This window comes from Mustela nivalis, assembly GCF_964662115.1.
Source record: "Mustela nivalis genome assembly, chromosome: 17".
Taxonomy (NCBI): domain Eukaryota; kingdom Metazoa; phylum Chordata; class Mammalia; order Carnivora; family Mustelidae; genus Mustela; species Mustela nivalis.
The window spans coordinates 56209551-56220565 of record NC_139036.1 but is presented as its reverse complement, the minus strand read 5'-3'; the positions used below and the strand labels follow the sequence as shown (position 1 = coordinate 56220565).

The 11015-nt window shown below is 58.8% G+C and overlaps 1 protein-coding gene across 4 annotated transcripts in view; it reads right to left on the bottom strand.

Moving 5' to 3' along the window:
- Positions 1-748: 748 nt before the first annotated feature.
- The window catches only part of RAB37 (RAB37, member RAS oncogene family), a 58705-nt gene continuing 48438 nt past the window's right edge, over positions 749-11015 (bottom strand). The window contains exons 1-9 of one of the 4 annotated variants that reach the window (XR_014304426.1): positions 8912-9102; positions 6177-6287; positions 5070-5111; positions 4454-4520; positions 4322-4374; positions 3369-3434; positions 2746-2929; positions 2592-2668; positions 749-2396 (exon numbers count right to left, since the gene is read on the bottom strand). Coding sequence is in view for 3 of the 4 variants with exons in the window: in XM_082705076.1 (XP_082561202.1) it covers positions 2291-2396; positions 2592-2668; positions 2746-2802; positions 3369-3434; positions 4322-4374; positions 4454-4520; positions 5070-5111; positions 6177-6287; positions 8912-9004 (672 nt within the window). In the remaining variant the exon portion in view is untranslated. Of the gene's footprint in view, positions 2397-2591; positions 2669-2745; positions 2930-3368; positions 3435-4321; positions 4375-4453; positions 4521-5069; positions 5112-6176; positions 6288-8911; positions 9103-11015 lie in introns of those variants that run through there. The other 3 variants (XM_082705076.1, XM_082705078.1, XM_082705077.1) reach the window with 3 other exon arrangements.

Genomic DNA, 11015 nt, shown 5'->3' with positions numbered 1-11015 from the left:
CCGAAGTTGAGGCGGGGGGCGGGGCGAGTTCCCGGTACTGGGCGGAGGGGCGCTTAGGCTTCTGGTTTTCTCTCGGTTTGGCGGGGATCGAGGCAAGCCAACCCACGGATAAAGGACTCTTAACGTTTTAACGATCTTTAGCTAAATCCTCTTGTGGACTCGAGTGAGGGGTTGGGAGGGTAGGGACTGGGGAGCGGCTGTTGCCGGGGAAACGGCTCCAGCTCCGGGGCGGTGGGGTCCACCTCCGACCCAGTAAGGTTGTTCGAATAACGATATTTTCCCGTTCGTGGGTTTTGCGTTGTCCAAGGACGCACGCTTACATGGGTGCGGGCTCTCATCCTCGCTGGGACAGTATGAGGGCTCAGTAGGGAGCCCAGGCTTCCCGGGGCTGCCCACTGGACACAGGCCAGCTAGGACAAGGGTGTGAGCACTGGCCTCCGCGTTTGGCCAGTAAGTAGGGGAAGAGAGGCAGAACAGAGTCAGGTAACCAATCTCTTGAGTACAGGGCAGAGGGAAAGGAGGGGGAAAAAAAAGCCCGAATGGGACCTTAAGACAAACCTTCTTTCAGTTTCTTGCAGATGAAAGGCTGCTCACAGAAGTTGGGGAGCAGTCTTTTAAGGGTGAGGGGAGCAGTTGGGAGCATTGATGAAGATCAAATGATTTGGGCAGTCAAATCATGCAGTAACAGTCAGCATTCTCTCCCCTGCCCCCTCTCCAAGCGCACCTCAAAGAAGCAAGGGACAGGGCGTGCTTTCCCAATTCTGCAGTTTAATTCTGAAAACACAAATGCTAGAGGCCCAGAGCCAGCCCATGTGATTGGAATGCCTGCGACCTGCCTTGGGCCCCAGAAGAGCCCAGCAAGGTCAGGCTCCTCCCTGCTCGGAAAGGGAGAAGCTTTGGAGAGCTTCCTTATCAGGCCCAAGTCGGAGCTGCTGACTCTGCTCAGAGAGCAAGATTTCTGCCTCAAAAGCAAATGCAGTAGCCTTAGAAATGTGCAGTGTGGACTTCTTACTCTCCTCCAGGTCATGACCCACATGTCTCCTGTTCACCTCCGATGGCCAGGGTCAGGGTTTTGTGGGACAGGTGACCTTGGCCCCACATAAACTCCTTGCCGCCTCTCTCCTTAACCCAACCTAACCCGCGTGACTTTGTTTTCTACACATTGTGTTGATTTACCTAGAAATGGGTGACCTCTTACTCCTTAACCTGGTTCAGTGGGAAGGGACACAAAGCAGTTTTGGCTGTGGTGGTGTCTGTCTGAGGGGAAAAGGCATGGTGATCAGGGAGGAGACCACGCTTGGGTTGGGCGAGGGCAGGGTGGGGGTGGGTGGTGGAGGATAGGTGTGGGGTAAGGTTTGCCTGGTTCTGCTTCCCACCTGCTCTGAGAGTCAGGCGTTCCTCCTTATCGGATTCTTAACTCAGTAGAAACACTGGAGCTGCTTGCAGTAGCCTGTGAGGCTGCCTAACTCCAAAGTGTCGAGACAGGAGAAAAACCTTTCCCTAGCTTTGACTTTAGGAGTCTAAGGGCACAAGCAAAAAGGTAGAGAGCCCTCCACCAGGGATTTGGGGGAGGGGGAAGAGAGGGGCTTGCCCCTGGCACCTGAGGTCTAGAGAACAGGAACCAAATGTGTTCAGTCTGTAGACTGGAGGAAAAGGGGTACATCCCAGAGTGGGGCTAGTAAGGCCAGAGGCAGCCAATACAGACCTAGTCTGTGCTACTCCTCTCTCCCTTACCCACAGAGCTCTGTCACTGCCCAATCTCCACATCGATTATCTTCCCTGAGCCTTGGTCTGGCACAGGGGCGCATCTTACTGGGGAAGACATTCCGGGGGAGCTGGAGGAAGTAAAGCCATGGTCTGCTGCACCTCTCCAGCTGAGGTGGAGCCCCAGTGGGGTCAAGGCCTGCCCTTCTGCTGCAGAAGTGCATCACTGCCCTCTGCTGCTGAGCTGGAGAATACCACCCTTGTCAAGGCAAGGAGGGAGCCTGGGGCCCCTAAGTCCTAGTACCAGCAGGCGAAAGGACCACCCGTTCTGTCTCGTGGTTTTCTGGTGCCCACCCCTCCTTTTTTGTATTACATTATGTATCAATAAAGTGAAATAAATACTTTACCCTCCCCCAGGATGTAGGGAAGCTACAGGAACTAAGGTAAGAGTGGGAGTACAGCTCCCTCTTGGGAAGGGGCTGTGCCCTGGGTCCCCCGATTCCCATCCGTTCAGAATAAACCAGCTCTGGGGGAGAAGGCTGCATCCGTGAGGGCCTCTGGAGTCTCCTTTCAGCCCCTTTGGGATTCATAAGAAGGAGCAGCAGCTGGGCTGTTTCTTCTGGGACTCCACAAAGTCTCGGATCTGGAAATGGGGCCCATCGGGCTGCCACAGGGCTCTGTGCTTCAGCTCCCTTGAAGAGGAAGAAGCAGTGGGCTGGGCAGGGAGTGAGGAACTGCACCCTCCCGACTCCCATGACCCCGGGGCTACTGGACCTAGGAGGTGCAGTGCCTGTAGGGCCAGGGGCTGGGCCAGGGGCCAGGCCCTACTGGATTCCCAGATGGTGCCACCCCATCCCACATGATTCCCGTCCATGCTCAGCTCTTACTTGGCAATGGCCAGAAAGGCTAACTCCACATTCATGCCTGTCTTGGCGCTGGTCTCCATGAAGGGAACTCCGTACTCCTGCCAGGAAGAGAATGTCTTCAGGGCCAGCCTCTGACTGCCCCCACCCCTCGTCCTGCCCACGGGCAGTCACTTACCCTGGCCAGTGTCTCTCCGTCCTCCGAACGGATCACCCTTTCATTGCTCACATCCGCCTGTCAAGCCCAGGTGGGTCACTCTGGGGAAGGAAACCTCCACCCCAGCCGGGCCCTCTCCTGCCTGGGCTGACCCCTTTACCTGCAGGAGCAGCCTCTGCCTGCCCTCTGCTGGTGGCCTGTGGGACTGCAGGTGGTATGATTGGCTTGGAGCCAGGGTTTCTGCCTTGCTCAGGCTGAGTTACCCAACTCCCAGCCAGGGGATCCTACTGCCAGTTGGGGAGATGGGAAACTCTCCTTTGGAGGGGTGTGGTGACCAGCCTCAGAGGGGTGACCGTAGTTTGGACTCGGGTTTTAGCTCTTCATCTGTGACTGCTTTACTGGGATCTAGTGGGGGCTGAGCGTCTCGGCCACCCTGGGTCTCTCAGAGGGCAGCCTGGGCTTTCCCTGGAGGGGGCCATTTCCAAAACATTAAGAGGGCAGTGAGATGGGATGAAGCTGCCAAAGAGGTCTGACCCCTGACCTGGAGTCTGGGAAGAATCCTCTGCTGGAAGGCCATGCAACTGACCCTCTTGGGGCTTGTGTGGGGCTCGTGAGAGGGGAGGCGCAGGGATGGGCTCGCTCACCTTGTTGCCTAGCAGCATGATCACCACGTCCCTCTGGGCGTACTCATGAATCTCAGTGAGCCAGGCCTGTGGGAGAGGGTGAGCTGAGCCAGGCTGTGCCTGAGAACCAGGCCTTCTCCCTCCCTCGGCTCATTCTTCTCCTGCCCGTTTGGTTTTCCCTGGGCTACTCACAGGCCCCCTGCCTTCTCTTATCTGCCTCTTTGTTCTGGCCTCTCTGGTCCGGATCAGCCTTCCTTGACCCAACCCCAAGTGTGCAACTCCCCGTTCTATGGAAGATGCAGATGGCAGAGCTTTATCTCCTAAATCAGCTGGTAGTCCCCAGCGATTTCCCGGAGTGACTCACGGAGGATTCTAGCGACACAGAAGGGCTTAGTGATCGGAATGATTGTGATGGATTAGTGATGTCTACCAGGAGTAGGGAGTTGAAGTTGGAGGTGGCAATGCACGTGCTGTGGATTTCCATCCTCTGTATAAGCTGCTTTATATCTATGTGTTTTGTTCCCCGAGCGCCCCCTGCCCCCCATGGGCTTGCCAATCCCTTGAGATCAGGGAGATGTGAAACCCTTATGGTGCCGTCCGCGCTCAGTGCTTGTACTTACTGACTTATCCCTACTCTGCAATAGTTTGGTAAGGACAGACCTGCTCACTGTCGTTGCCACCTGGGTAGTTGTCCAGGGCGGAGCTGGGTACTGGGCGAACTCTGTCAGGAATGGCACTCACGAGTCACAGCCAGGACTGAGCAGGTGGCACAGGCACCCAGCGGCCTGCCTGGCCTCCCCGCCCACAGGCCGACCAGATGCCCAGCGGCAGTTTATTCCTTCTGAGTCACAGCGCCTTTTGAAAAAGGCGGCAGTGTTCCCTGCTCTGCCTCCTTCCCCACAAAGCAGGAAGCAGTCCTCGCTCGCGGAGGGCCCACCTTGGCTGCTGCTGAGGGGCGCGTGAAGGGGACCTACCCGGATATTGTCGAAAGAAGACTTGTTGGTGATGTCATAGAGCAGGAGCAAGGCTGCAGGGGGAGAGAGAGATCACACAGGGGACGTGGGGCAGAAGGATGGGTCTCCCGGGTGGGCTGGGGAAGGGCTTACCCTGGGCATCTCGGTAATAAGCATGGGTGACACTGCGGAACCGCTCCTGCCCGGCTGTATCCCAGATCTAGGAAGGGATGGACAGACGGTCAGAGGGAGGCAGTGCGCCGGGACCGGGCTGCGTGGAGGGAACCCACGCGGAGTCCGACAGCTGTGTGTGTGGGGGGGACACTTCCTGCACTAGGGGCTCAGGGCCTTCCGAACATCCGATGATGTCCGCGGTGCTGTTACGGAGCTCACGAGCTCATTCAGGCTGCGGCCTCTTCCCTAGCCCAGGGCTTGGGGGCGTCCAGTCTCCCAGAGCGGATGAGATTTGGGAAACCGGAGAAGAGCTGGAGCAGAGCAGGCCCGTCTGCAGGCACGTGGAGAGAGCGGCCCGTGAGCGTTTGACGGTAGAGAGTGTGCCTGGGAACTGCTTTTTGGGCCGCCCTCTTCGTCCTCCTTGAACAAACAAAAGCACAAAAGCTGTTTCCTCTGCGCCCCACAGGAAATTGCCCCAGGCTCAGGGCAGGGCTGCAGGCCTCCTGCGGTTTGGGTGCAGAGCAGGGGCGGGTGCAGAACAGGGGCGGGGCCCTCCATCCTCCCCTCTCCCCGGCTGTTCTGGACTTGGTCTCACCTGCAGCTTCACCCGCACACCATCCACGGTCACCACTTTGTTCTGAAAGAGACAGGGGCAGGGGGAGGGTGGGTTTGGATGGCGGGGAAGGCTTGGATCCTTGACGTCCTACAGAGCGGCAGACGTTCTGTTCTGGTTGCTTCCCGGGGTTTGAGGGGGTGCAGTGAGCCCCCTAGACATCTCCAGTCAGATTTCCTCTTCAGGGCAGCAGGACCCCGTCTCCCCCCCACCCCGCCCCATGGCAGAGTTCTTTTGGGAACTCGTCTGCTCCTCTTACAACATGCCAGGGCCTGACTCTCCTGACCTCAGAAGGTGACTCAGGGCTGGACACTGGGGGCCCCGCCTCTTTCCCACTTTCATCGGTGCCTCCTGGAGCTCAGCCCCAGCCTGCAGAACCGAGCCCTTAGAGATAAGATGCTCGCCTCCTCCACCCCGCACGTCCTGGGCACAGCAGAGGATGGGTCTGCAGGGTGGTCTTTCCTTCTAGCTGTTCACTAGTTCTCCTAAGTGAAGCTTGGGTTCCTTCCCATTGGGAGGGAGGCAGCCGGCCCCTGCATGGCTGCCCCCTCACCCCACCGCCTGGGTTAGACCTTACTGTCCTGGACCCCGTGGGTGGAGAATGGCAGAGCGCTATACAGCCCTGACGCGGGTTTGTAAGGGTGGGTTCCTCGAGACCACAGGGAGGGAGGCTGATGAGCTTAGCTTTTCAACCCAGTGCCGTGGGGTGCTTCCAGGAACTCCAGAAAGACCTGTTGACCTCTGAGGCCTTGCCAGAGGGGCCTAGCTCAGAGGGCCATGAGCAAGACAGCGGAAGGCCAGGAAACTCAGCTCCCATTCTGGGATGTGTCTGCCCTGCTCTGGGGCAGAATTTTAAGACTCAGTGTGTCATTGCTCAGATCCTGTAGGTGGGCAGAGAGCCCCTCCACCATGCCTGGACTCCTTGAACCTGGCTCCCTCTGTGGTCCCAAGGGGGAGCACCCCTGGTGCCCTCTGGGGAATGACCCACAGCGGCTTTGAGGAGCCAGGGCCGGAGAGGACAGCACGCTGTGCCTGAGTCCTGGCCTGCCCCGGCTTGCTGCTGGGAGGAAGAGCCTGCTGCCACCTCACCCTGAAGTCTATGCCGACCGTGGCTATGAAGGTCCCGGACAGGAAGGCCCCGTCTTTGAATTGGATCAGCAAACAGGTTTTGCCAACGCCTGAGTCTCCCAGAAGCATCACCTAGGAGATGGGGGGGGGGGGGCGCAGAGGCAGTTACTGGGGAGTTGGGGCAAATTTCTGGGCTTCCAGGGCGAGACCCTGGAAAGAGGGCCAGAAGGCCAGGGAAGGCTGCTGTCAGTACTGAGGGCCACCTGCTTCTAGAAAGCCCGATGCTGCCTTCACCCTTTCTTTCCTCTCGACTCCTTGGCTCAGCTCATTTCTCAGGCCCTCCCACTGACTCTCCTGTCCTCACCCAGTTTCCTGCGTTGAGACCTCAGCACTCACAAGTCAGCAGATGTGCTCAGTGGCCCCAAAGAACCACCTCTTCCAGAAAGGAAGTGTTAATACCGTGGACAGGGATTATCACCCAAGGAAGGCTATCAGATCTGATGGGGCGGGCACGGTTGTATGCAAAGGCACGTTCTAAAATTACCACTGCTGTTGTTTTCTTTTCTTTTTCTGGTCACAGAATTTATCTGAAAGTCTCTAATGACATTTTATGTTTATAAAAGTGTTGCATAAACTCGGGAGGATTGAAATTTATACCGAAACGGGGAGAGGATGAGTCTAAAGTTTCTTCCGCAGAAGCCTCCCAGGTGGGTCAGATGGATGCAAATTAGCATCTCTGGGTCACTTTAGGGGAGGGAATGTGGGGAGGGGTGTGTCCCTGCCCTCGTGTTGTCTGGTCAGTCTCTGCTCATGATCTCCTTTCAGGGACAAGACAAGCGGGGACAGGGACAGGGAGAGGGAGCCTTCTGTCCAGTCATTCCTCAAGCTTGGAGAACAGAGGTCTGGACCTAATGCTGGGATTTTCCCAGTTGGCTGGTTAGATACTTAATGGGTTGAGCAGGGACTAGGTTTGAGTTATTTTTGAGGCTCTGACCTTGACAGCGGAGCCCAAAGGCATTCCTGCTGTGGGCACGGGGTACTAGGATTAGCTAACTTTGGTGGAAAGGTAAGTGGACTGCGCAAAAGGTACGTGAAGGCTGGGGTCCTGGCTTGTAAATGGCTACTGGGGGACTTCGGGAAGATTCCTTCACTGTTCTGTGGCATGCTTTCCACAGTGGCTAGAAGGGAGGAAGGATAATCTCACCGAGGTCTCTTTGGAGTCTGTTAATGACTTGGACCAAAAATGCTGATGTCAAGTGCCTGAGACTCAGGGAAGAGTGGCCTGGGGCTGGGTACTCCCTGCCTGCGGCTCCCATTCCCTCTAATTTGGCCCAAGGAGCTTCTGCCAGGCTCCTCCTACAGATGCTGCCTGGCCCACAGGAGATGGAGGGCTGGAGGCCGGGCAGCCCTCTGGAGCCAGCACTTCTCCCTGGCTCCTGTGTCCTGGCCCCTGAGGAGGAAGGAGGGAGGGTGAACTGCAAACTTTTCAGATCACAGCTGTCTTGAGCAAAAGATGCTCACCAGTCCCCCAGCCCCCCAGCCAGGCGATTCCACCAAACACAACTGCCCAGCCTTGCCACCTCCTAGACAAACAGGCCAGCTGGCTTTTCAGGCCAGGAGGTCAGGCGGTCCCCACCAGCGTGGGGCCTGGGCCTTAGCAGCTCCCCCTCCCCTGAAGGCACAGGGGCCCATTTCCTGCCACCAGCCCACACAGGACGCCTATCTCAACGGCTCCGGGTGGGTGACTTGCAAAGTGGCTTCCCCTGAAAGACTGGGGGGTAGAGGCCCCAGCTCCTAGTGAGAGAGAGCCTGGGGTGGGGGTGGCGGAGGCCCCGAGGCACAGAAAGAGGCCAGCCTCCTTCAAGGCCCCGCAGCATGTCACAGGGCAGCCCCTCACTCCTCCCCAACCTCAGAGGAAGAGTGGAAGCTCTGTGCTCCCTCAGCCTCTCGTTCAGAGTTCCTGGTCCCTGCCTCCTCCAGGGGCCCAGAGGGAGGTCAGACAGACCAGAGTCCATCGCCTCCCTCACCTGCTTCTGTCCATGGCTGCCCCCTTCAGAGGGATCCAGCCCCAGAGAGGCGACCCAAGCTAGCCCACAGGACACTTGGGACTAACCAAGAGAATCTTTCCCAGGTTCTAAAAATTCTCAGGCGGGGCTTCAAGTTGGTTAGCAACACCCTCCTGGAAGAAGGCGGGAGGAAATGGCTGCGGGAGCTTGCCCCCCCCCCGCCCCCCCCCCCCCCCCCGGACCTACGGAGATTGGGGCCTAAGAGTCTCCGCGGGGAGCTTAGCTGGGGAAAAGGCATTAACGGCAACTGCTCCGCCGCCAGGGGGCGTCCCCTCCTCGTCTCCAGGCATCCCCATATTCCAGCATTGGTGGGTGCCTGGGCCCAGGAGGATTGTGAGCTTAACCCGTACGGAGAAGCACGGGGTTCCGGGGGATCCTAGCAATCAGGGTGTAGCAAAAGGAAATGGGGTTGGGGTCCGCCGTGTGGGGAGTCCTTCAGTCCTTCTAACCCCCCTCTCCCCACCCTTGCTGAGCCAGTCCAGAGCCCCAGACTAGGGCGTAGAGCCGGGGGCTGTCTCCACCCTTCCTCCCTGCTCGGGGAGACCCGGCTCCTTGGGGGAAGGGCTGAGTCCAAAGAAGACGCAGCCAGAAAGGGGGCTGGACCGGGATCTCAGGGCAAAGGGCGTGGGGAAGGGGTGGCCCTCAGAGCAGGCTGGGGAGTCCCCAGCGCTGGGCGCAGTGACCACCCACCTTGCCCGTGACATCGTAGCTCGGACTGCAGGGCGGGGAGTCCTCGGGGGCCTCTCCATCCCGAGTGACAGCGGCGCCAGACATGCCCGTCATGTCCCCTGGACCAGAGGTGAGCTAGGGCTGGTGGCGGGCGAGGGACAGCGCAGGGACCGCCCCGCTTTAGGCTCCACCTCATCCTCCCACCCTCCGCCGCCCCGGCCCAGACCCCGACAGGCTCCTCCCTCCGTCCGCCCACCCAGACGACACCTGCCCGTAGAAGGCTGGCTCGCGAAGGCGCGCACGATCGCAGGGTCAGCGCCTCGGGGGGCAGGGCAGGCGGCCCCCGAGCAAACTGGCGGGGCATCGCGCTCTGGGGAGGCGGGCCCAAATCCAGCCCCAGGACCGGTCCCCCAAGGTCGCCCGCGGCCCGGGTTAGGTTCCCCGGGTAACAGTCCCTGGAAATCCAGCCTGACTCGCAGGGTCCGGCATCTGTGGGGCCCCGCGGTCAGGCGCCCCGGTTTTCGCTGCCGCTGCACAGCGCGGCCTGCAGGCGGCGCCGGAGCCCCGGCCAGCTGGAGGCCGACGGGTGTTCCTGGGTGCCGGTTGTGGGCCGGGGACTCTAGAGAGCGGCCGAGCGCTGCCTTTTTTTTTTTTTTTTTAAAGTTTTTATTTATTTATTTGGCAGACAGAGATCAGAAGTAGGCAGAGAGGAAGGCAGAGAGAGAGGAGGAAGCAGGCTCCCTACTGAGCGGAGAGCCCGATGTGGGGCTCGATCCGAGGATCCTGGGATCATGACCTGAGCCGAAGGCAGAGGCTTTAACCCACTGAGCCATCCAGGCACCCCTGGGCGCAGCTTTTGAGAGAAGACGTGCGCGGCGAGGAAGGCGCTCAGGCAGTTTTGCTTTGCTAATGCACCCCAGCGCGAGCTCATCTGAATATGATTTTATTTACCCACTGAAATTCACCTTGCCCCACATTTACACTGTGGTTTCTCACGGTCCCTAGCTGGGTGCTAGGACTTTGACCCTTTATAGTGTAGATCACCTCTCATTTCTCCCTAACCTGTTGGGCTGCGCCCAGAATGAGCCATCCTGGGAAAGGCCCCCCCCCCCCCCCCAATCTGGGAACTCCTGAAGGTGGGGGCGGCTGGCCTTATGCAGCCCGGCCCTGGCCCCCAGGCCCTGGTCCCTTGGCCTGAAGCAGGCCTTAAATGTTTGGTATTAAATGAATTCATGAAGTCGCGGATCATTTTAAGCAGGACATCCCAGCAATCCTGCAGCTCCTGGTGACAGAGAATGAGAGTGTGGGCGGTTTTGTTCCCAGTAGGCTTCAGGGGTTCTGTGGCCATATTACAAAGGGACTGACTGAGGGTGCGTAGGGGGGAGGGGCACCTGCACCCCTTGACTTAGGTGTTGGGGGGGTAAGACAAGCAGGTGTGGCTTATTGGAGACTATAGGCCTGCTGGGGACTGTGTGTCCATGTGTCCCTGGCCCTGTGATTTTTTGGCAGCGGCTGGAGCTGTTTTCCGGCGCCGGGCCTCAGAGAGCCAGCTTTGGGAGCCGAGAAGCTGTCAGGAACTCTGCAGACGTGTGTAATCGCCTGCTGTTTGGATGCCAGAGTCACCCGCTGCGAAAAACACCCCAGCCCACTCGGAGCTCTTAAGTGCTCACACTGGAACCCTGCAGGGGCAGTGGCTTTCAGAGCAAGAGGGTAATGGACGACGAGAAATGAGAGCGAGGGGGTGGCGTGGCCCTCGCTCCCCTTCCCCTGCAAGGGTTGCATTGCATCCCTCAAAGCATCTGTGGCTGTCCTCGCCCCTAGTCCCTAGCCTCTAGTCCCTACTTGAAGTTGTGCAGGAGTCGGGTGGGTCCTTAATCCAGTATGACTGGTGTCCCTGTAAGCAGATGAGCGGACACACAGGGAGGAGAGGCTCTGGGAAGACAGGGCTGGAGACTGGGGTGCTGCATCTACAAGCCAAGAGGTACCAAGGGTTGTCGGGAGCTGCCCGAAGCTGGAGGAGGCCAGGAAGGAGCCCCTCCTAGAGCCTGCGGAGGGGAAGGTGGGCTTCTGACTTCCAGCTCTGGTTTGTGTTGTCGGCTTGACCAAGACCATCCTATGTCTTGTG